Raw genomic sequence first — 25,384 nt, 5'->3', positions numbered from 1 at the left:
TAGGGTGTGCAGGAGAGGGACACAGTGAGGGAAAGACAATTTCTTCATTGATATGGAAATCAGTGACCACCTTCGGGAGAAAGGAAGGAACGGGCCGGAGAACCGCTTTATCTTTATGAAGAACCAGGAAGGGTTCTCTGCAAGAGAGTGCCACCAACTCTGATACCCGTCTGATGGATGTGATACCTACAAGAAAAACTACCTTCCAGGACAGGAGTCAGAGCGAAATCTCCTGCAAGGGCTCAAAGGGAGAAGCCTGGAGCGCTGAGAGGACTAAATTCGGATCCCAAGGCGGTAAAGGAGGACGGTACAGAGGAACCGTATGTGCCACTCCCTGAAGAAAGGTTTTTACAGGCCCCAGGGGGGCCAGAGGGTGCTGGAAAAGGATAGAAGCGCCAACACCTGACCCTTCAAAAAACTAAGGGCTAGACCAAGGTCCAACCCTGATTGTAGAAAGGACAGGACCGTGGGGACAGAAAAACGAAGTGGGGGAATGTTCTGGCTTTCACAGAAACCCAGGAAGGACCTCCAGGTCCTGTAATAGATCCTGGACGATGCAGGCTTCCTGGCCTGAATCATAGTGCGGATGACATCCTCCGAAAACCCTCTTTGCGTCAAAACGGCGGTTTCAATAGCCATGCTGTCAAATGAAGAGACCTTAAATGCTAATGGTAGACCGGACCCTGCGAAATAAGGTAGTCTTAGAGGCAGTGACCAAGGGACGTCTCCTAGAAGGAGAATAAGGTCGGCGTACCATGCGCAATGGGGCCAATCCGAGGCGACTAGGATTGTTGGAATGCCCTCCATCCTGATCTTCGGTAGAACCCTGGGTAGGAGGGGGAAGGGGGGAAACACTTAAAGGAGGGAGAGCCCCTGCCACGGGGAGATTAGGGCGTCCACGCCGCAAGCTTCCAGATCTCTTGCTTGGGAGAGGAAGGTGGGAAGTTTTCGATTTGAGCCTTGAGGCCATCAAGTCCACATCCAGGCAACCCCCAACGTAGACAGATCGCCTCGAACACCTCCGGGTGCAGGGACCACTCGCCCGGATCTACAGGGAGTGCAGAATTATTAGGCAAATTAGTATTTTGACCACATCATCCTCTTTATGCATGTTGTCTTACTCCAAGCTGTATAGGCTTGAAAGCCTACTACCAATTAAGCATATTAGGTGATGTGCATCTCTGTAATGAGAAGGTGTGTGGTCTAATGACATCATCCTATATCAGGTGTGCATAATTATTAGGCAACTTCCTTTCCTTTGGCAAAATGGGTCAAAAGAAGGACTTGACAGGCTCAGAAAAGTCAAAAATAGTGAGATATCTTGCAGAGGGATGCAGCACTCTTAAAATGGCAAAGCTTCTGAAGCGTGATCATCGAACAATCAAGCGTTTCATTCAAAATAGTCAACAGGGTCGCAAGAAGCGTGTGGAAAAACCAGGGCGCAAAATAACTGCCCATGAACTGAGAAAAGTCAAGCGTGCAGCTGCCAAGATGCCACTTGCCACCAGTTTGGCCATATTTCAGAGCTGCAACATCACTGGAGTGCCCAAAAGCACAAAGTGTGCAATACTCAGAGACATGGCCAAGGTAAGAAAGGCTAAAAGACGACCACCACTGAACAAGACACACAAGCTGAAACATCAAGACTGGGCCAAGAAATATCTCAAGACTGATTTTTCTAAGGTTTTATGGACTGATGAAATGAGAGTGAGTCTTGATGGGCCAGATGGATGGGCCCGTGGCTGGATTGGTAAAGGGCAGAGAGCTCCAGTCCGACTCAGACGCCAGCAAGATGGAGGTGGAGTACTGGTTTGGGCTGGTATCATCAAAGATGAGCTTGTGGGGCCTTTTCGGGTTGAGGATGGAGTCAAGCTCAACTCCCAGTCCTACTGCCAGTTTCTGGAAGACACCTTCTTCAAGCAGTGGTACAGGAAAAAGTCTGCATCCTTCAAGAAAAACATGATTTTCATGCAGGACAATGCTCCATCACACGCGTCCAAGTACTCCACAGCGTGGCTGGCAAGAAAGGGTATAAAAGAAGAAAATCTAATGACATGGCCTCCTTGTTCACCTGATCTGAACCCCATTGAGAACCTGTGGTCCATCATCAAATGTGAGATTTACAAGGAGGGAAAACAGTACACCTCTCTGAACAGTGTCTGGGAGGCTGTGGTTGCTGCTGCACGCAATGTTGATGGTGAACAGATCAAAACACTGACAGAATCCATGGATGGCAGGCTTTTGAGTGTCCTTGCAAAGAAAGGTGGCTATATTGGTCACTGATTTGTTTTTGTTTTGTTTTTGAATGTCAGAAATGTATATTTGTGAATGTTGAGATGTTATATTGGTTTCACTGGTAAAAATAAATAATTGAAATGGGTATATATTTGTTTTTTGTTAAGTTGCCTAATAATTATGCACAGTAATAGTCACCTGCACACACAGATACCCCCCCCTAAAATAGCTAAAACTAAAAACAAACTAAAAACTACTTCCAGAAATATTCAGCTTTGATATTAATGAGTTTTTTGGGTTCATTGAGAACATGGTTGTTCAATAATAAAATTAATCCTCAAAAATACAACTTGCCTAATAATTCTGCACTCCCTGTATTATCGTCCTGCTGAGGAAGTCCGCAGTCCAGTTCTCCACACCCGGGATGTAGATGGCTGAAATTGCGGGTACGTGGGCCTCCGCCCACCGCAAGATCTTGGCAGAATCCTGCATCACCGCGAAGCTGCGCATTCCCCCTGGTGGTTGATGTATGCCACCGCCATGGCGTTGTCCTACTGGACTCTGACCGGGCGACCCCTCAGGAGATGGGTCCAGTGCCGGAGGGATAGAAGAATCTCCCTGAGCTCCAGGACATTGATCGGAAGCTTGGACTCCGATCAAGACCATGTGCCTTGGACTGTCCTGGGAGGGAAAACTCCTCCCCAACCTTTGTCACAACCGTCCAGGATATTGGAAGGAAGGACCTTCCCAGAACTGGAACAGACAGCCACCAACAGAGGGACAACCTCACCTGAGGAGAGAGGCGGATGGGATAGTCCAGACTCTTGGACGATTTGTCCCGGGAGGACAGGATCGCTCTCTGAAACGTGTGGAACTGGGCAAAGGGAATTGCCTTGATCTTTTTGCTTAGGAGGGGGGGTGTCACGGATGGCAGCAATGAGGCTATCTACAGTGGAGGCCAACTTGCAAGGCTGTTCTGAAAAACCTGAGTGAGATCTTACACGGGGTGGAGATACGGCTGAGGAGGAAACGCGTTCTGCTCTGGGTCGCTTTTGTGATGGCTGTGTACTGACTGATTCACCAGAGGGAAGTGACCTGGGGGGGGGGGGGCACGATACTGGAAGAGGGACTTGGATAGGTGACCCTTCCGCTGGCAGGATCCAGGGGAGCGAGGCTGCCCTGGTCCACCTTGTCTTCTTGTGGGGGAGGTGGCGGGCCAACGCTGTCATGCTCCCCTGGGAGAACAGGGAGGCTAGGCGACCACTGTTTCCCACCTGAAAAAGAAAAATAAACTAAAATAAAAATAATTTACGTTTTAGTAACAAAAAATCTTATTTTCTCGTCTGTGTCATTGGGGGACACAGCAAAAACCTTGAAACGTTCTAGAGTAGTAAAAGACACTCGCCGTATCAATGTGATGGCTGTAAGTAAAACAACTTTCCAAGAGAAGGCAGAAAGGAATCTCCCAGAGGGGTTCAAAGGGGGACAGCTGCAGAGTGTCCAGAACTAAATTGAGGTCCCATGGAGGGGGTAGGTTGATGGTATTGGGATACTAGTTGTGTATTTCGCTGGACAAAGTTACAGACTGCTGAGATGGAAGCCAAGGGGTGTTTAAACAAGATGGAAAGGGCCGACAGCTGACCTTTGAGTGAACTTAGGGCCAACTCCAAATCAAGGCCTTCCTGGAGAAAGGCGAGAATTTGAGGAATGGGAAAACAAAGATTAGTGTTAAGTTAATCGAGCTTCGGATCCTAGATCCGAAGTCTATTTGTTCAAAACTTTAGTTTGAATGCTGTACGGAGATTCGTCTGTGTAAAGAATTCAAATGTATGGGCTCCAGTGAGGGAAATTCGTTATTACCGAAGTCTTGCAGGACTTCGGTGAATAACTTCGGGATTTGATTTTTCTCCTTTAAAACATGGATCCGTATGTGGACTGCTGCTAGAGCTGGAACTTCTCTGCCCACTTGAAGATCCTCCCTGGTGATTTAGGTAGGCCACCGCGGTTGCATTGTCGGATTTAATCCTGACTGGGAGGCCTATCAACGGCCTCGTCTCTAGGTGGGACCATTGGCCCTGGACTCTGTGGTCAAGGAGGACCCCTTCCCAGCTGCTTAGATTTGCGTCTGTAGTTAGGACTGACCATTTGAGAGGAAGGAAGGACTTGCCCTTGGATAGGTTGGAGCAACCAGTAGATTAAGTGGTGAGCTGCCACTGATAGAAGCACGGGACAGTCCAGGAAGGTTTTGTCTCAAGAACAAAAGGATTGCACTCTGTAGAGGATGAGTGTGGAACTGTGCGAAAGACGCAGCTTCCATTGATGCCACCATGAGACCTAGAGTTCACATACACTTGCAAATCTGGATTGGGTGAGGCGGCAGAACTGTCTTGACCAGTTTCCTGAGAGATTGCGTTTTTTCCAGGGGAAGAAGGCTCTTTGCTGTTTGTGTGTCCATAGTCATCCCCAGAAAGGTGATAGAGGTGGATGGATGGAGAGACAATTTCTTGTGGTTGACAGTCCAACCAAAGCAGACCAGAATGTCCAAGATAATGTGGGTGCTTTCCAAGTTGGTCTTCAGGGTGGGCACCTTGATTAAAATGTCGTCCAGGTAAGGGATAGCTGTTATCCCCTTAGCATGGAGTATGGCCATGACTGGTGCAAGAATCTTTGTGAAGACCCTGGGAGCAATCGACAGGCCGAAGGGCATTTCAACAAACTGGTAGTGATCACGGCTTAAATGACTGCCTCTTCTTGGTCTCCTGGGTTTGTCTTTGAGCCAAACAAATGCTACATAATGGCTCAGATTGACTGAACTGAAATTTTGGTGCAAGCAAAGTAGGTAGCAATGATGGACCCCTGTCTGGATGCTTCCCCTTTAGGGTTGCACATGATGGGGACCGAGGGGAGGAAAGCAAACCCCTAGAGGGCGATGGGACTAGGGAAACAGATGTCTCCTAACATAAATTAATAGCGGGAAGGAGGGATATAGAGGGGGAGGGCTGTCACCTAGGGCAGAACCTACCTGGTTGTAGAGCCGAGGGTCCTAGATGCAGGCCAGAACACGTGTGACTTCATCAAAGAGCTGGGAGGAGGAGGAGGAGGAGGAGCCAGAACAGATGACGGTGGTTGGGAACTGTGCAAGGTCCTCCCCCAGCGGAGAGGGGCCTAGGAAGAGTAGGACCTATAGGAGATGCTGCCGGCTGACCAGATGTGAGTGGTTGCCACAACAGAAGTTGCAGATGTGCCAGAGGCTGCAGCCAGCTTCGGGTGCTGGATGGGGGGAATCTGAGGGCATGTGGGCGCTGGCGACAGGGAAGCCCGAGAAACCTCCCGATAGTGGCTGGAGTAGCACCTCTCACCTGTTGTAGTGCTTGCTGGTGCCAGTGGTGCTGCAGGAGGGATTGGGCTTGCTGGGGACAGAAGAGGTGCTCCCATAGGCATCTGATCCCTGAAGGATGAGGCTTCGTCCAGCCTTGGCTCTGGCAGGGTCCTTCAGTCTCCCAAGTCGCTCCCTTTGGTGCGGGATGACCGGTGCCAGGGGTAGTCCCGATGCTGGTGGGCAGTGGCGGATTTGGTGGTTCTCCACGCCACATTTTCTTCTGTCCTGGCTACTTTGGATGGTAGGGGGCATCCTGCTGTGCTGCCAGGTGGGCAACAGGGAATAATCGGGATGGGGACCCAATCATGATTATTTTCCCTTATAACATGGTTAAAGGGAAAATAATAGCATGCTTAGTACAATAGGGCTGGAGGGGTTAAAAAATAAAATAACTTAACTCATCTTAATCCACTTGTTCGCGCAGCCCGGCTTTTCTTCTGTCTTCATCTGTGAGGGAAAGGACCTGTGGTGACATCACTGCGCTCATCACATGGTCCGTCACATGCTCCATCACTATGGTGATGGATGATGTGATGAGCGCAGTGACATCACCACAGGTCCTTTTCCTCACAGATGAAGATAGAAGAGAAGCCGGGCTGCTTGAACAAGTGGATTAAGGAGAGCTGAATTATTTTTTTAACCCCTCCAGCCCTATTGTACTAAGCATTCTCTATTAAGAATGTATTATTTTACCTTATAACATGGTTATAAGGGAAAATAATAGCAATCTACACATCACCTAACCCAAACCTTAACATGCTGATTTTTTTTTCTCACGCACGTGCAAAACGCATTAAAATGTTTTGCACTCGCGCATAAAAATCTTGCATTTTCCCGCGACTCAGCCGCATCTTATCCGGGCCAAAAACATGACGCCCGTGTAAGAAAGGCTTAAGTGTACAGCTGTCACCAGCTATATCTTCTGTCAGAAGCTGGGGCAGTTACAGGGAACAAGTTACGGCAGAAAGAACACACCCCTAAGCTGCCAGCCTGAAATAAATCTAGCAGAACAACTGGAGCAATGAATGTAGATATCTAGGTCACTAAGGTATATGGCTGGTTCTAGCTTTGTTAGAAAGAGACAGTCATCTATTACCGTATATGATGTCTGATTTTTATGTTTTAACATCAATCATGGTATAAACAGTTTTAATGGAGTAAAACTACTAATGGAAAACCGCAATTGCCATACCACATTATTAATGTGAGATCTGCAGTCTAGATATTCTTTCTTACAAGAAATAATTCTTGGATTAATGTGTACTCTATCCATGAGGCTGTACCAGAATTTCTCCCACTCAACTTAATAGTTTAATTCCCCATTATAAAAAAGTGTCTGTGTATCATAATGTATGGAGTAGTTTGTAGGGGTGAGCATGGCCTTTTGATGGCTTTTCCTCCAATTGATATAAAAATATATAAGTGTAGAACAACCTTTTAATTTTAACTAGGGAGCTACAGTCCAGGGACATACTTTGTATCTGACAATTGCTATTACTGGAAAGGTGTGCTATAAAATCCTCTATCTTTTCTCTTGGGCAATACCTGAAATACCAAGTGGTAGGTAAGACATGAAATGCAATAATTTACCCAAAATTTAAGAAAGCAATCAGAACAGACCATTAGTTTGACATGTTTTATTTTAAAAAAAAGAAAAGAAAAAAGACCTATATAAATCAGGCTTAGTTTCCCTTAAAAATAAGACAAATTGGAAGCTACATCTGGTCAGTGTCCCTCCACTCTAGAGCTTCATTAAAAACACTGCTCTTTGGCAATGCACATGTCAGACAGGGCTGATCTTCTCACCACCTCTTTTCTTCCATCCAGGAGAACACTGTGAAGAACACGTGGCTTTCTTCAAAAATTTCTTTGGTGAACAGTCCCTGCTGAAGAGCACTGCTTCCTAGCCGACATATAAAAGCTGTAGAAAGTTTATTTATTATTCTAATAAAAGTCCATGGACCTTCTGGTATAAAAATGGTCTCCCTCTTTTTTTCCCCTCATCTTGCATATATTTTCTTATGTAAAATAGTTAATGATTTAGGAACTCAATTAGTAAAATATACTATCTGATTCTCTGAGAAACATACGAATGTGGAATAAAAGGAGCAGGATAACTTGCATTGGTATTTGCATTTATAAAACATCTGGTTTCCCCTTAAATTAAAAAGTATGAAAAAAATGAAAATGTAACTTCTCTATACCAGTAAAAATCCTCTTGTATACATTATAACACTGTTGTCCCAGTAGAGTCTATTCCTGAGGCGGTCAGCTGTAATGTTTGTTCAGATTCACTGTATGTAACACCCCACTGAGCTCATCCACACTTTTCCTGTAATGAACGCTCCACCGAGGGTCCAGTCGCCCTAGTGGGCAAGAAGTCGCTCTTGTTCTGTGCCTCTTATTCTCTGCTGTGCAGCTTGTACTTTAGCTTTGTTCACTCGTGGCCCTGGAAGAAAAATTCCAAGTAGATTATCAACATTGCCACACCAAGATATTACATCTATACATTACTGGTTCACAAGGCTGAAGGAGAACAATGAAGAACAGAAGGATAATGTCTGCGGAAAATGCAGGTGCTATATGAGCAAGTAAAATAAAGATCCATTAACCAGTTCAAGACTGGGCCATTTACACCCATTCCTGACCAAGTACACTTTTTCATTTTTTTTTAGTATACCGTATTTTTTGTTGTATAAGACGCACCTAGGTTTTTGAGGAGAAAAATAAGAAAAAAAAATATTTTGAACCAAAAGGTGTGCTTTTGAACTAATTGTGGTCTGTGGGTGGCTCTTATTGGGGTCTCTGTGTATGACAGTTATGGGGGGGATCTGTGGATGACACATATATAGCATCTTATGCTATGTGTCATCCACAGATCCCCTCCATAAGTGTCCCTGTAGTGAATGACCCTCAATACAGGGCTGGGGGCCGGCATCTGGCTTTATAATGACAGCGGGGCCCGTGCAGTGACTGTACTCTACTACACGGGCCCCGCTCACTGTATAATCGTATGTCTAATAGTAAATAGTTATGTGCATATTCGCATAATGAGCGGAGTACTTACAACTACAAGCGCTCGCCGGGAGGATCGCAAAATAAGCTGCATTCGCCGTATAAGACGCACTGCTATTTTCCGACCACTTTTGGGGGGAAAAAAGTGCGTCTTATACGGCGAAAAATACGGTATATTTGAAAGTCAAACCCCCCCTCCCAATTCAAATTATGTAACTACTTTTTGCACCATTTAACAGTAATACATTGAGCTTTGCTTTTATTTTTTTACACCTGTGAAAACTGAAAGTCTGTCTTGGTTTTTTTATTTGTTTTACTAAGGCAGTGTTCGAATCTCCATATAGGAGATCCAGCAGACTGATCCTCTACTTAACCTCTGGATCCGCATTGACTGCAATGTATTTTGGCCGGACAAAAACTTGCATGCAACCTTTTTTATCAAGCCAACAGCCGGCTTTTGCATCGGAACGCCTAAACAGAGATGTGAACGCGGCCTAACACAAACTGCAACTGAAATACTTTCAAATTATGTCCCCTTTCCATAACTGTCAATTTGATATCGGAGATGTACGAGTTATGGTCTCCAGGGGCCAGGGTAGAAGCTGCAGTGTGGCCCATGTTTTTTTTTTTTTGCCTTTTGTGCCTCCTCTAAAAAGGTCATACAATTTTATTTTTAGAATAATAGTAGCAGGCACTCGCATGCTTTGAGGCAATAAAACGCAGATAAAAAAATATCAATAAAAATTTATAAAATCAGAGCTCTGACTCAGCTATTTAGCCGGTGTTGTATACACTTTGATGAAGCTGCTCAGTGGAATTGATTGCTAACAGTCACGGTATGTTTGTAGATTTGTTGATTTGTACAAACATACAGTGACTGTTAGCAATCAATTCCACTGAGCAGCTTCATCAAAGTGTATACAACACATCCAGCTAAATAGCAGAGGAGTCAGAGCTCGGATTTTATTAATTTTTGATATATTTTTTATCTGCATTTTATTGCCTCAATAAAGCATACGTGTATCCAGTTGTATTAGCGAGTGCCTGCTACTATTATTATTCTAATTTACATTTTGAGCCTGGGTGGAGCACCGCTACCACTAAGTCAGACGGTGGAGCCACCTCACTTTAGTCCTTTTTCACAACCAATTTTTATTTTTAGTCCTGCATTTTTCAGAAGAGCTATATAAAGCATTGTTAAAGATCACTATTACTAGCTACATTATTAAACCAATGGTTTAATAATGCCTGTTAATGGCTGCATGTATGTGCCATGTCTGGGCAGCACCTTTTAAAAGGGGTTTTCCACTAATTACTTTTTTCTCTAACGCCCACAGCCTGCCTCCTAAGACAGATTCATACTTGCCTGCTCCCGGAACTCTGGTCCTCCGCTGTCTCCATCTGGCGGTGCATGGGCATGGTCACATTCTCAGCTGCTTCAGTGGAGATGTAGCCACAAGCAGCTCATCACATGTGACCATACCCATCACTGCCGGATGTAAACCGTGCGGGGACCAGAGCACAAGGGAGCAGGCAAGTATGAATCTTTTGGTTCAAGAGGCAGGTTGCGGGCATTAGATAAAATGCAAATATTAGTGTAAAACCCTTTTTAGAGCCCTGTCCTCAGTGTTGATCATGCTCTGTTCACGTCTCTATTAAAATTTCCACTTTCCTGCTTAGTTATAGGAGCCGAAAAACTAAAATAATGGAGTACTGAATAGTTAGACAGGACATGCTGCACTATTATTGCCATCAAATATGCCGAAATGTCCGACAGAAATGTGAATGCTGCATTATCTAGACATAATAACTCAGTATTGTGGACAAATGCAGACATTTTTCTAATCCTGGCCACCCTTTGAACAGAAGCATAAGATTTGTGTTAGGGTGCTACCACCCTTTTTTCTTGGCCTGTAAAAATTGAAAATTAGTGCAGCTATTAAACCCTTTTGCTGCCATCATAATTTTCGCTATTCTGCAATTCAGGTTTTGTGTTTGTCAGAATAAAAAATAAATAATTATAGCCCCTGGCACAAAGCATGGATATCACCCAACAATTTACGGAGATGGGAACCTTCATGCAATTAAATGACTACAACAAACCTAAAAGTAAAGTGGCTCACCAATTAATAAATGGAAACTCAGTCCCAAGAAAAACTTGGTTTGGTTTAGTGGAGTGTTTTGTCCAGGAAATTAAGTCACACACACGGAAGGTGTTTTCCAGACTGCACACACTCCTGGGAAACTAAGCATTAATATGAAGTTGTGTATAGGAATGCATTTGTCTGCATGTGAAATATTGCAGGGCTCGTTCAGCTGAATGTAATGATTCATTTCATTTATTGATCTGTTGCTTCATTCTGGAGGGAGGGGGAGTACTTTTAATCCATATGCAAATGAGCAGTTGAGTGCACCTTGTGTACCCTTGCTCCTCCTTTCTCTGCCAGCCCCTCCCTCTCCTTGTCTGCCAGAAGCAGGTGACATGACTATGCAGGAACCTGGGCCTGTCAGTCAAGAAGAGGGAGGGGCTAGCAGAGAAAGGAGCAAGGGTGCAATGAGTGGCTTGGACCCACCCCCAGTGCACTTAACTGCTAACTTGCATGTGAATTACAAGTACTCTTTCTCTAGAATGAAGCAACCGAGCGCTAAGTGAAAGGTATCATTACATCCAGCTGAGCTACCCATACAAGACACAACATTTTATTTTAAAGGGACACTGACAGGCCCAATTAACATATTTAGTTATATATATGTCAGTACAGGTCTTATAAAGTCTATTAAAATCATCTAAGTATCCCCCCTGTCCACCTTATAAATAGGGAAATATAAAGTTTTATAACCTGCTTGTCCGGTCACCAATCTGCCCAAGGGGCAGCGTTTCATCTGAAAACGCGCCCAGCCAGCCGCTCCCAACTGCCATTCTGAAGCCCCGCCCAGCTCATCAATATTCACTTCGCTGGGCGGCGGCTACAACTCTCCACAGTCACGATCCTGTGCATGGGCACCCATCATTAACCCCTTTTGAGATGTGAGTGAGCAGCGCTCTGAATCGCTGCTATGAACAGTGCCTGGCGCATGCGCATGAGGCAGAGGCTGCAGCGGCCTCGGGGACGCAGGCAGGGTGTGTACGCAGGCGCGATCTAACCACGGCGGGGCGCAGAAGATTAGACATGAACGATGCCAGGAGGATTCGATTGCCCATGCGCAGGATCGTGACCGTGGAGAGTTGTAGCCGCCGCCCAGCGAAGTGAAGTGAATATTGATGAGCTAGGCGGGGCCTCAGAACGACAGTTGGGAGCAGCTGGCTGGGCGCATTTTCAGATGAAACGCCACCCCTTGGGCAGATTAGTGACCGGACAAGCAGGTTATAAAACTTTATATTTCCCTATTTATAAGGTGGACAGGGGGGCTACTTAGATGATTTTAATAGACTTTATAAGACCTGTACTGACATATATATAACTAAATATGCTAATTGGGCCTGTCAGTGTCCCTTTAAGGAGCGAAGTTTACAGTCTTAGATTCTGCTTCATACAAACTCTAAAAATACATTTTTTGTCTGGGGTTGAAAAGTCATATGCTTGCTTTATTTATACAATGCAAAAAGCAGGTAAATGCAAGGAAAGTGAAAGTGTATCCAAACGTTTATTGGGCCTCTACTGGTTATCTCAGCTCACACACTCACCTACGTAACTGAGAAGAACTGGTAGAAATATGAGGCCATGGGCAGCTCCCAGCAGCACCATGGACAAGTACATTCTGAAGTAGAAGACTTTGAATATCTGAGACTTGGACAGACCCAGCACGCCAATCCCTACAAACTTTGTCAGAGTGATTCCACTGAAGACCTAGAAGAAACACTAAAAATCAGAGTTGTATTTCTCACGTAAAGAATAGAGAGGATGAAGAGGAAATAAAGAGTTTTACAACTTTGCATTGCTGGGTCCAAGATTTCTTATTGAACCAGGTATGCACCCACCATCATTCTAACCTGACCCAGCTGTTGTGTTGTAAGAACTGGAACAATTTCAATGAAAGTAAAGAATTTGTTTTCAGAAAAACAGTTTAGTGAACATGACAGTCACATAATAGTGCAGGATCTACTCACCGAGCTGCCCATATGTGCCAAGGCGTCCTTTGCACGTTCCACTGTATTTCCCTTTGTACTCACTGAAAAGGCCCTTGTCACATGGCTACAAAACTCCACGGAGATGCCACAGCACTGCAGGTGAAACACAGGTAATTAACTTTGCTTGTTCATAATGGAGCTCCATTGCCAACTTTTCCCCGATGTACTGCTCTATACCAAAATTTGCTCTTTAACATGTGGATAACTAGCCCAAATGTCTCAAAATGGCACGCTAGTTCACAAACAACTCTACAGAGACATTTTATAAAGTCTCTGCAGGTACGCAGAAATTGTGTACACTGCAGGGGATGAGAGCCAGAGACAGCTGGACTTCCCCATAAAGCAGGCAGTGGTCTATGAGAGCTGCGTATGTAGCTCAATAAGCTGTTACGCTATGATCCAGTTTAGTTATTGCCAAGTTATCTAAAAGGTCTTAAGTTACAGGGGAAGACAGAAAAAATAAATGATGTAATAAAATATCCCCCAAGGTCTCCATTAGGGATGAGCCAAGGTACCACTTGGAACCGAACCTGAGATTTTTTTTTTTTTTTTTTACAGTAGAAATCAATTTACGGAATTATGCAAAGTCTCGTGACACTTCGCGAAGTAATAAGCTTGCTCCGTACAGTATTGAAACAGTTTTATCCGAAGTCGATTGACTCATCCCCAGTCTCAATGTTTATATAGAATAAAAAAATAAAATAAAAAAAAACACACTGGTATCCCAAACAACAGCTGTATTACTGCTCCCAGTGCCCAAAAACTATACATCCCAAAAAGATTGAAGTTAAAAAGGGGTACACAATTTAAAATTAATTCTAAAGCACACTTTTTAAATACACATTTCTCCCAATATCGCAAATAAAATATTAGACCTCTATTATGACGTTTTGAATTCCGTTATTTTCTGTTCTAACAGAAAGAAATAGCTGAATTCATAATGCTGATGTGAACCCGCCCTAAATGGTAAAAATAAATATGCCAAAAACTCACCATAACCAAATTCACCAGAGAAACAGCATTAAGGCTGATGTTCCAGAGCCACATGACCCCAAACATGTTGACAAGGATCATTGATATGGTAACACACATCAGAACAGCAGACCAAATTTCAAACCCCAGCAGGATCACTGCCACAAAGAATATGGCAGCCAACGATATGCAAAGGTTAAACACTGTGTCATCCACTATCGTTAAATACTGCTCGTAAAATACATAGAAAATGCTGCAAAAGATGGAGATAATCAGAATTATCCAGTGAATTGGCATAAATAAAAGGCCAAAACATCACAGGCCCTTCATCTAAGATACTCTATGATAACAGAAGTTGTCCCCTTTCCATGTGCTCAGTTTTATAGACGGCACCATCTTAAAACCATTATTATTCAACAAGAGCGGTTATAAAGATAGATTTTTGGTTAGGAGTCACTAGTGGGATCTTACATTAAAGAGTTTTTTTTTTTATAATTACTTTTTAACAAACAAAATAAAGAGTAATGCTATAAACATAGAAAAACGAGATTTTTGTATTACTTACCAGTAAAATCTCTTTCTCGCTCTTTCCTTGGGGGACACAGAAGACCTTGGGTATAGCTCATCTCCCTAGGAGGCGTGACACTAAGAAAAAACTGTTAAGCCCCTCCTCCACAGCTATACCCTCAGCCTGGAGAGAGAGGCTGCCAGTTGCGTGTCCAAGTAGTGAAAAAAGGCAAAGTCCAAAAGTGGAACCAACAAGCCAACTACCCAACGGGTAAAACAACTCGGAAACCGTGCAGAGAAAAACAAAGAATGGGTGGGTGCTGTGTCCCCCAAGGAAAGAGCGAGAAAGAGATTTTACTGGTAAGTAATACAAAAATCTCGTTTTCTCGCCCAGTTTCCTTGGGGGACACAGAAGACCTTGGGACGTTCAAAAGCAGTCCAAGAGGGGAGGGACCACAGCACCAAGGCGAAGCACCCGAAGGCATCAAGAAACCGCCGCCTGCAGACCAGGCAGCCCAAGACAGCATCCGCTGAAGCCCGAGAATGCACCCTGTAGAACTCGGTAAGGTGTGCAAGGAAGACCGCCTTGCACAAATGCATGGCCGAAGCCCAATGCCTCCGGCCCAGGGGACACCGACCGCTCTGGTGAAATGAACAGCGACACCAAAAGCAGAACCCTGCCCTTGGTGCGGTAACCACAGCAATAGCCACTCTGAGAAAGCGGAGGAAAGCCACCCCGGAGGCCGCAACCCTTGCACGGACCTCCTAGAAACACAGGAGACCAAACGTCGACAAGAGCCGGAGATCTCCAAGTAAAAACGCAAGGCCCAAACAACGTCCAAACGGTGAAGTGTCCGTTCCCGGGGGCGGGAAGGGGAGGACGAATGCCTCGCGGAACTGAAAGACAAACGCCACCTTCAGAAGGAAGGAAGAGACGGGATGGAGAACAGCCCTGTCCTAGGGAAAGACAGAAGGCTCGGAACAAGAAGGACCGCCACTCAGGCACCCGTCAAAGACCCAATGGCTACGGAAACACAACCGCACAGGACAGAAGGAGTAGAGAGAACTACTGTAACGGCTCCAAAGGAAAGATAGGAGCGCCAAGAACCCAGTATGTAGATCCCAGGGCGGTACCGGAGGGCAGTACAAAAGGAACCCAAGAGCCGCTCCATGGAAGAAGGTCTTGACAGGCCCAGAGGGCCGTGGAACGCTGAAAGAGGAGGGACAGCGCCGACACTTGAAGCAACAGGGTCCCAGTCCCAGTCCCAGGCCGGACTGGAGAAAGACAGAACCATGGAGAAAGAAAGGCAGAGAGGGGAAAACGCCCAGCTTCCCACAGAACCCCAGGTAAAAACCCTAAGTCCTACAACAGATCCTGGACGAAACACGGCCAGGAGCGAACACTAACGAGCCCGCTAGAGTCGCCTGGGCAAGCGGGTGAAAACCCAACGATATCAGGCGCAGACCAGTAACACGGGCAGAACGGGCAGAACGGAAGACGCTCTACAGTCCCGGTGTGGGAGATCCAAGGACAATCCTGACCGAATGGTAGTCCTCCCAAGTTACCGAGAAGGTAAGTCCATAGCAGAACCATTGCCGAGAATGGAAAAAACGCAATCTGCACCCAGCTGGAGGACAGAACACGGCAGACCCGGTAAATAGGCACACAGCTAGTACAGCCAGTGTGAACAAGGGAGACAGTACGAGGCCAAAAGGAACACCGGAACCATCCACATGAACAACCATGCTCTCCCCAGAGGGGAGGGCAGTGAAGGAACAGCCCCTGAAGCGTGGCCGGGACAGAAGCCACATCGGAGTGAACTGTACCGAGCGGGAGCCAAACAGAGCCGGCGAGAAAAGGCAGTCGAGACAGAGGCCGGCATAACACCCTCCAACCGAAAGGAGGGGTGGGCAACAGGAAAGCCATAGGACAGCTCAAGAGCAGAACCCCGCTACACCGAGACGCCCGGTTCACCGCCTCGCAGAAGGCGAATACCCTGAAGAACCCAAGATGGAGGTCCTCCGGACCTGGGTACGCGAGCACCCAAGAGAAGTTGGGTGACCTTCCCGAGAAGAGCGGCCCGAACCTGGTAACAGATCAGACTGAAGCGCAGAGGGCGCCAACCGGAAGGACTCATACCACACCACATCTGAAGAGGAGGAAATGGTAGTAGGCGAGGGAACCGTAGTCCCGCCAGAGAAAACGCAGAAATCGAGGGACGCTGAGACAGCACTTCCGACCATGTGACCACTAACGCAGGGAAACAATGCCGCGGGAGGACGAATGGGTACGTATCTAGGGACCACGAACACACCCCGGGCGGAAGGGCCAACGAAAGGAATGAGTACCACCCAGCTCGGTGCAGTAGCGAACAAGTAGAGCTCGTCTACTTATATATAAGGTATATACCTTTGAACACAGTGGGCATTCATTTGCTGTTTGTTGAACACCACCTTAGGCTCACACAGGTGGACAGAACGAGCTCTTTAGAGAAATAGCGCAAGGCTTGCTGCAAGCATCGTATCTCAAGAGAAAAAAAGTATGTCGCAGGAGAAAGGGAGGCATACGTACGAGTAGCCCCGTAAGCAGTGAGAAGGCCAACCCACCCATGGGAGGAGAAGGCATACCCGGCCCAAACAACGGACAGAGCGCACAAGAAAGTCCGCTCACTGCAAAAAATAGTCACTCAGCGAAGGATCAGCCAGAGTCCAACCGTACCAACGGAAGTGCAAAGTGCAACCTGAAAGGCAGTCATGCACAAGACCATCACGTCATGCAATGGAACGCAAGCAGTCCGCCCAGAAAAAGGGGGGAAATGTACCTGGCCAACACTGCAGTCGGCAAGAGTGCAGAAGCCCGCCCCAAAAAAGGGGGGGATACCAAGGCCAGTACCAACTTCGGAAAAGTAGGACATACCATATTCCGCCCAGAAGGAGGCCATGCCCATGGCCGCACATGTCCAGCAGAACGCAGGAAGGTACACTTAGGGAAAGGGGGCATGCACAGGGTTATTCTATCATTAAGTGATTGTGCAAAAATCCACCCAACACCGAATTTCGTGAGAGTGCACCACTCCGCCAATGAAGGGGGACGTGTACCAGTCCAGCACCGCATAAACACGGACAGCCGTGGATCGCGTGAGCGTGCAAAATGCCGCCCATGGAATAAGGGGTGGCCATGCACAAGACCAGCACAGATTCCAATGGGAGTGCAAGCATTCCACCCAAGTTAGAGGGCATGCTCATGACCGGCAACGCACCCAGCGAGTGCAGTATTCCGCCCAGAAATGGGGGTCATGCACATGGTCAGATCGCCTCCAGTGAGAGTGCGAGCACCCCGCCATGGATGGGGCCATGCACATGGCCAGCAACGCACTGGCGAGAGAACAAACACAGTCAGTGAGAGTGTACGTATGTCGCCTGAGGAAAGGAGACATGTCCAAGGCCAGCAGCGAATCCAGTGAGAGTGCGGCACACCACCCACGGAAGGGGGGGGGGGGGGGGGGTCATGCACATGGCCGGCAACGGATCCAGTGAGGTCCAGTGTTCCGCCTATGGAAGGGGAACGTGCACATGGCCGGCACCGTATCCGTGGAGAGTGCAGTGTACCTCCTATGGGAGGGGTACACGCACATGGCCGGCACCGTATCCGGTGAGAGTGCAGTATTCCGCCTATGGAAGGGTTCATGCACATGGCCGGCAGCGAATCCAGTGTTCCGCCTATGGAAGGGGAACGTGCACATGGCCGGCACCGTATCCGGGGAGAGTGCAGTATACCTCCTATGGAAGGGGTTCATGCACATGGCCAGCACCGTAACCGGTGAGAGTGCAGTATTCCGCCTATAAATGGGGTTCATGCACATGGCCGGCAGCGAATCCAGTGAGTGCAACGTCCCGCCTGTGGAAGGGGGTCGTGCACATGGCCAGCACCGCATCCGGTGAGAGTGCAGCAGTCCGCCTAGAAAAGGGGGGTCATGCACAAGGCCAGGCCGCAGCCAGAGAGAGTGCAGTATTCCGCCTAGGAAGGAGGGCCATGCACCTGCAGCCACCAGAACTGGGTGACGAATTCTGGCCAGAAAATTTTTTTTTGCATGCACTTGACCAGCGCCGTATCCCGGGGCAAGAAAACGCCCGGGAGGGGGAATATGTCCTGGCCAGCGCCGCAGCCGGGGAGCGCGACATACCGCCCAAGAGAGGGGGGCATGCCTACAGACAGCATACCGAATGATGAGGCTGCCGCGTCCTGCGCAGCCCACAAGTCCAGTTATTTAAAACAAAATTATATATATATATATATATATATATATATATTTTTTTTTTTTTTTTTTTTTATTTATTTATTATTATTATTTATTTATTTTTAATATCACAGCCTCCCTGAGGCAGAAAGGGGGGCCACCATACAGGCCCATCAGGAGCCGGCCAGTACCCAAAGGGTTAACAGGCATCTGGCCTGGAGGGCGGCGCTGCGAACTCTTGGGGGCGGGGGAACCTCCAGGCGGGAAGAATTCGCGCTTGGAGAGTTCCCGCCCCCCCCCCCCCCCCAGAGGCCTGAATTTGCGGCCTATTAGGCCGTGAAGCCGGGGCCTAAATTTTAGCGGCGCCCGGCTGACCGGGGCCGCAAGCATTTGAAGTACCGGCCGGGCCTAAGCCGGCCGCGGGTGCCCACATACCGGCCGCGGGAGCCCCCATATCGGTCGCGGGTGCCCACCCCGAGCGCCGGAATTGCGGCCAGCAGGCCGCAAAGCCTGAACAAACAATGCAGCGCCCGGCCGGAATGCACCGACGGCCGGCCGGGGCCTGTTGGAGCACAGCTTCAGCCAATGCCGGCCGCGGGTGCCCACCCCGCGGCCGGAAGAATCAGGGACCCGGAGGAGCGTGAGATGCGGCTCAGCAGGCCGCGTGAGATGCGTGAGATGGAGGAGCGTGAGATGGAGGAGCGTGAGACGGAGGAGCGTGAGATGCGGCGTCCGGCCGACCGAACCGATGGTCGGCCGGCCTAGTTGGAGCATAGCTCGCACATGTAACGCCGGCCGCGGGAGCCCACCCCGCGGCCAGGAAGAGTCAGGGGCCCGGGAAGGAGCACCGGATGGTGCGGCCCAGCGGGCCGCGAAGCGTGGACTAAATTTCTGCGGCGCCCTGAGCAGCGCACCGGCAAGCGCCCCCTCTTTGCGCGGACCTCCATCCTGCAGCCAGCTTATGATCTATGGAGGGGAGGAGAGGGAATGGGTGAGTGCTGTAGCAGACTGCCGCCTTGCGACACCCCAGGGACCAGCCTAGGTCCAGCAGGGCCACCTAATAGCCACTCTGCTTGGATAGGCTACCAGTATGGGGGTCAGTCACGCAGGAGACCGGGGTGGGGGGTGGGGGACGTAGGGCTGGAGAAGCCAATCTCTCACCATAGCCGTCTTCACCCTCGGTCAGTTCCAGCAGGGTCGCCCCTTCAGCTACTGGCACCGTAGTGGCAGGACGCTGGAAGAGGGGCTTGGCGTGCGGGCGACCCTTGCGCTGGCGGGATGCAGGGGAGCTGGGCTGCCCTGGTCCACCTTGCCTTCTGTGGGGGAGGCAGCAGTGCGGATGACCGGCACTGGCGCAGCTCGACCCCGGGAGAAACAGAGAGGTCTAGTGCGACTCTGTTGTCCCTGATTGTCTGGAACAAAAAGAAAAGAAAAAGAAAAAAGTAAAAATCAAAATTTAAACAAGGAGAAAACAGCCCTGCAGAGCAGGGAGTGTCTTGCCTCCTTGGACACTAAGCAAAAACTGGCAGCCTCTCTCTCCAGGCTGAGGGTATAGCTGTGGAGGAGGGGCTTAACAGTTTTTTCTTCGTGTCACGCCTCCTAGGGAGATGAGCTATACCCAAGGTCTTCTGTGTCCCCCAAGGAAACTGGGCGAGAAATTTACTAAAATGACTATACAAAACATACGTAAAAATTAAACTTTCTATAAAGTCAGCGTAAAAAAGGAATGGTAATAAACACAAGCATGTCATGACAAGATGACACATTAATCCCCCCACAATAAATGTATAAAATAATGATAAAACGTAATTCTAGAAAGTACCTGTAAGCAAAGACACTGTAATTCTTGCTTGGGACATCTATGCTCTCTGTAATGTTTTTTGCAATCATTCGTGCTTTCCGTAAGGCATCAATGAAGGCCGAAGAGTTTTGTAAGATGGTGTGGAAAGTCATAAAATAGGTGGCCCCAACGTCTGTGTTATTGGAAAGCAGGTTAACTGCAGAGCCGTATGCTGCATGTCCACTAAAAAATAAAAAAAATTATATAAAATATACAAATAACGACTATTCCTCTTTACGGCTTAACCTGCAGATGGCAATGATATAAATACAAGTTTATCACTGCTATAATCCAGTAAACCTGCGATGCAGAATGTAATAGTCTACAGCCACTGAACCCTCAGATGGGCTACACAGTCAGAAAACCTGGCGTTGCTGTATCTTCATATGATGACTATCGCTGTGAACTGAATTCAAGCAGTTGAGCTTTTACTACATACATCGACTGTGGCTTTGGCATATAGCCTGACTAGGAGCGTAACTTCCATCTGACAGGAAACCGCCATCACTACGGAAAAGAAAGCAGTCACCGCGGCAGCCTCAGGGCACTACTCAATGGTGGCATTTCATAAGTTCTGCTTCGATAATGTCACACTGGTCATGTAGAAAACCATAGTCAGCCATGAACTTACCCTTTACCACACTTGGGATTAGGGTTGTCAGAAAGAAACATGGGCAGGAATTTCATAAACTCCTCTTCCTCTGGCCTTCGTTTGCCTTCTGGCGTCAAACTACGACACCTAATGCATGATGGATCCACAACTAGAATAAAAAAGACCAAAAGCCCTGAGCAGTGATAATGGAAGATTTTATAAAGAGAGATCATACATACAGTGATGTTCATTCAAACCAAAAGAATGGCGCTTATATAACGTGCTGGCAATTTAATCCTCATATGTATACACGTTTCTTGATGTCTCAGAACCGGATGAACATTAGTCTCAGCCTCTGCCTAATCTAAAATGAATGATTTTTGAGGAACAAACAATAAAAGTGACAGGAGCTCAAAAATGATATACAAGTCAGTACTTACTGGGGATACATAGATGATGGGATAGATCTCTGTACTGACTCCCGAGATATTTATACATAGTTATTAGATCTCCCCTTAGTAGTCTTTTTTTCTAAAGTGAATAACCTTAATTTTGATAATCTTTCTGGGTATTGTAGCCCCCCCCCCCCCCCACTCCAGTTATTACTTTAGTTGCGCTCCTCTGAACCCTCTCCAGCTCTGCTATGTTTGCCTTGTTCACCTTGTTCACAGGAGCCCAGAACTGTACACAGTACTCCATGTGTGGTCTGACTCCTGATTTGTAAAGTGGCAGGACTATGTTCTCATCACTGGCATCTATGCCTATTTTGATGCATCCCATTATCTTATTGGCCTTGACTGCGGCTGCCTGACACGGTTGTGTTGCAAAAGTCTAAACCCATACAGAAACAGTTTTCGGGGGTCCAGCGTTACCCTTCTATCCTTCTACTGTTCTCCTGTTTGATCTGTAATCCGCTCTTACTGTTATGGCACTTTCCGTTACATCACATGAGCTGGAAACAAACACTGACTACATTGCCCATGATTCTCTCATAAGGTCCCATGCCACAATTGGCGGAGCCAATACAACACACCCCCATACGTGGGCGTTGCTTTCATGCCCCGATGTCTCTGTGCTTTACTTGAAGGCAAATGCTCATCCTGCTGAGGAAGTAAGCTAGACAGAGAATAACTGCATGCTCGACCATTCTACACAGAAAACTACAGGTCGTATCCATGGAAAACTTTGAACAAACAAAAGGCTGGCTGCCCAAAAAAGGTACTTTTATTAAAAGACTGCAAAATTGGTAATAACATTATATTAGTGAGCATGGCTGAAATGGATGCCTAATGTGCATAACTGATGCACAGGATCTGTTTTTTTATTTTTTTTCTGTTCTTCTAACGGATCAGTATCAGTACAACTGAAAAATAATGGTGATGTGAACTCTCCCTTAGCTACAAGGGAGTCCAAGGTAGTCAGAGACCAGGGTTGTGGAGACAGTAAGCCAAAGTTCTGACTCCGATTCTTACATTTGCACATGAAGGAAGAATAAATAAATAAATGACATTGTTCCAATACGAACTCTTGAGCGTGCAGCTCTCGACCATGAAAACTCATTTTATGAAGCGCACATTATTTTTTGCCAGTGTCACTTCCGATTATATGACTGTGTGCTTGCCTTTAGGGCTGATTCGCATGATAGTGATTGGCTCAGGAAGCACAGTGTGTGTTGGTCACATATCACGACCACGGCTCCCCTAACCCAAACTGACTGTACGATACGGTTTTATGATACAGACAGCTCATATATGCCAGGGAAGCCATGGTCAACACACAGACTGTTTCCTAGAGCGGTCACGTGAATCAGCCATTAGGCTACTTTCCCTTTCCACTATTGAGAGCCGTCATAGGATCTCAATAGCGAAGGGGGCGCTTCCGTTTTGTCCCCATTCATTGTCAAGGGGGAAAAACTGAACTGAACAAAACAGAATGTACCAGAATGCATTCAGTTCCATTTGGTTGAGCTCCCATCGCAGATAGAATAACGCTGCAAACAGCGTATTTCTGTCCGCGGTGCGGGCGGATCAGTTTTCTCGGACACAATAAAAAACGGATCCGTCTCCTGACTGACTTAGGCTACTTTCACACTTGCGGCAGTGTGATCCGGCGGGCAGTTCCGTCGTCGGAACTGGCCGCCGGATCCGCCGATCTGCTGCTGCCTGAAAGCATTTGTGAGACGGATCCGGATGCGGACCCGTCTCACAAATGCATTGCAAGGACGGATCCGTCTCTCCGCTTGTCATGCGGACCGACGGATCCGTCTTGTACATTTTTCGCATTTTTACCGATCTGCGCATGCCGGAACGACGGATCCGGCATTCCGGTATTCTGAATGCCGGATCCGGCGCTAATACATTCCTATGGGAAAAAATGCCGGATCCGGCGTTCAGGCATGTCTTCAGTTTTTTTCGCCGGAGAAGCATGCTACGGTTTTCTCTTTTGCCTGATCAGTCAAAACGACTGAACTGAAGACATCCTGATGCAAACTGAACGGATTACTCTCCATTCAGAATGCATGGGGATATGCCTGATCAGTTCTTTTCCGGTATAGAGCCCCTGTGACGGAACTCTATGCCGGAAAAGAAAAACGCTAGTGTGAAAGTACCCTAACAATGGTGTTCATGACGGATCTGTCTTGGCCATTTTAAAGATAATACAACCGGATCTGTTTATAACGGATGCAGACTATTGTATTATTAGAACAGAATTGTTTTTGCTGATCCATGACGGATTCAGCAAAAACGCTAGTGTGAAAGTAGCCTTATGCAGCTGTTTGCAATGGATGTGGCTGAAACACCTAAACTCAATAATAGGAGGAGTGTTCGTAGCTCTATGATGCTTTGTCAGCAGCGGCCTGGTACTAGTTACTACAGTTCATGCAACCACTACTCTTCCAATTAATCTAACTTGCTTTTATACTTCACTAGACTGATCAGTCCAATGAAACTCTAGATTTCAGACAAAACATATGAAAGGTTACCTGAAGCATTGCAGAACTGTTCAGTGTTATTGTACACTCTACAACAAGAAGACTGCGGCTTCACCCAATCAAAGTAATCATCAAGCCAGGAAGATGGGGGATAGCCAATTTTTGTGCTATAAAATGATACAATAGATATTGACACAAAGTTAAATCAGTGGAAACTAATTAAAACATTACTTAGAGCCCAAGTAAAGAGCAGTATAATACCATACATGTGCAATAAAGGATAATATAAATCAGTCTCCAGTTCCTCATTTACTTACTAGTTGTCCAATTGTGCTGCATTATAAATCTGTTGCACAAGGGAGTTGTTGCTGCAGCCGGCTCCACCACACACTTTAGATTGGCCCTCCTTTGATTTGTAATCATATCCCTCTTCCACCACAAAATACACTGGTGGACCACTGTGCATGTACTTATTCAAGGAGTCAAAGTACTTCAGCATATAGGAATCCTTCAAGAATAACAGAAAAATTTAAAATTATGTGTAATGTAATATATATATACATATATACACACACACACACACACACATTATATATATATATATATATATATATATATATATATATATATATATATACACACACATATACATACACACATATACATACACACATATACATACACACATATACATACACACATACAGTACAGACCACAAGTTTGGACACACCTCATTCAAAGAATTTTCTTTATTTTCATGACTATGAAAATTGTAGATTCACTTTAATGTCCATTCCTTGTGTTCTTTAGCCCAAACAAGTCTCTTCTGCTTGTTGCCTGTCCTTAGCAGTGGTTTCCTAGCAGATATTCTACCATGAAGGCCTGATTCACACAGTCTCCTCTTAACAGTTGTTCTAGAGATGTGTCTGCTGCTAGAACTCTGTGTGGCATTGACCTGGTCTCTAATCTGAGCTGCTGTTAACCTGCGATTTCTGAGGCTGGTGACTCGGATGAACTTATCCTCCGCAGCAGAGGTGACTCTTGGTCTTCCTTTCCTGGGGAGGTCCGCATGTGAGCCAGTTTCTTTGTAGCGCTTGATGGTTTTTGTGACTGCACTTGGGGACACTTTCAGTTTTCCCAATTTTTGGGACTGACTGACCTTCATTTCTTAAAGTAATGATGGCCACTCGTTTTTCTTTACTTAGCTGCTTTTTTCTTGCCATAATACAAATTCTAACTGTCTATTCAGTAGGACTATCAGCTGTGTATCCACCTGACTTCTCCACAACGCAACTGATGGTCCCAACCCCATTTATAAAGGAAAGAAATCCCACTTATTAAACCTGACAGGGCACACCTGTGAAGTGAAAACCATTTCAGGTGACTACCTCTTGAAGTTCATCAAGAGAATGCCAAGAGTGTGCAAAGCAGTAATCAAAGCAAAAGGTGGCAACTTTGAAGAACCTGGAATATGACATATTTTCAGTTGTTTCACACTTTTTTGTTATGTATATAATGCCACATGTGTTAATTCATCGTTTTTAT

General features: G+C 46.7%; 2 protein-coding genes across 2 annotated transcripts in view; one reads left to right on the top strand and one right to left on the bottom strand.

Moving 5' to 3' along the window:
• Window positions 1-7,592, top strand: part of RMC1 (regulator of MON1-CCZ1) — a 45,999-nt gene extending 38,407 nt beyond the window's left edge. Inside the window, exon 20 of the mRNA XM_044294484.1 lies at window positions 7,442-7,592. Coding sequence (XP_044150419.1) covers window positions 7,442-7,521 — 80 coding nt within the window. The 3' untranslated portion in view covers window positions 7,522-7,592. The remainder of the gene's footprint in view (window positions 1-7,441) is intronic.
• The window catches only part of NPC1 (NPC intracellular cholesterol transporter 1), a 71,230-nt gene continuing 53,082 nt past the window's right edge, over window positions 7,237-25,384 (bottom strand). The window contains exons 18-25 of the mRNA XM_044294482.1: window positions 24,157-24,347; window positions 23,891-24,006; window positions 20,947-21,076; window positions 20,298-20,498; window positions 13,752-13,983; window positions 12,738-12,851; window positions 12,315-12,477; window positions 7,237-8,063 (exon numbers count right to left, since the gene is read on the bottom strand). Of these exons, the coding sequence (XP_044150417.1) occupies window positions 7,981-8,063; window positions 12,315-12,477; window positions 12,738-12,851; window positions 13,752-13,983; window positions 20,298-20,498; window positions 20,947-21,076; window positions 23,891-24,006; window positions 24,157-24,347 (1,230 nt within the window). The 3' untranslated portion in view covers window positions 7,237-7,980. The remainder of the gene's footprint in view (window positions 8,064-12,314; window positions 12,478-12,737; window positions 12,852-13,751; window positions 13,984-20,297; window positions 20,499-20,946; window positions 21,077-23,890; window positions 24,007-24,156; window positions 24,348-25,384) is intronic.

This window comes from Bufo gargarizans, chromosome 5 (assembly GCF_014858855.1).
Source record: "Bufo gargarizans isolate SCDJY-AF-19 chromosome 5, ASM1485885v1, whole genome shotgun sequence".
Classification (NCBI taxonomy): domain Eukaryota; kingdom Metazoa; phylum Chordata; class Amphibia; order Anura; family Bufonidae; genus Bufo; species Bufo gargarizans.
Note: the sequence above shows the minus strand (reverse complement) of the source record. Positions and strands in the feature narration are given on the sequence as shown.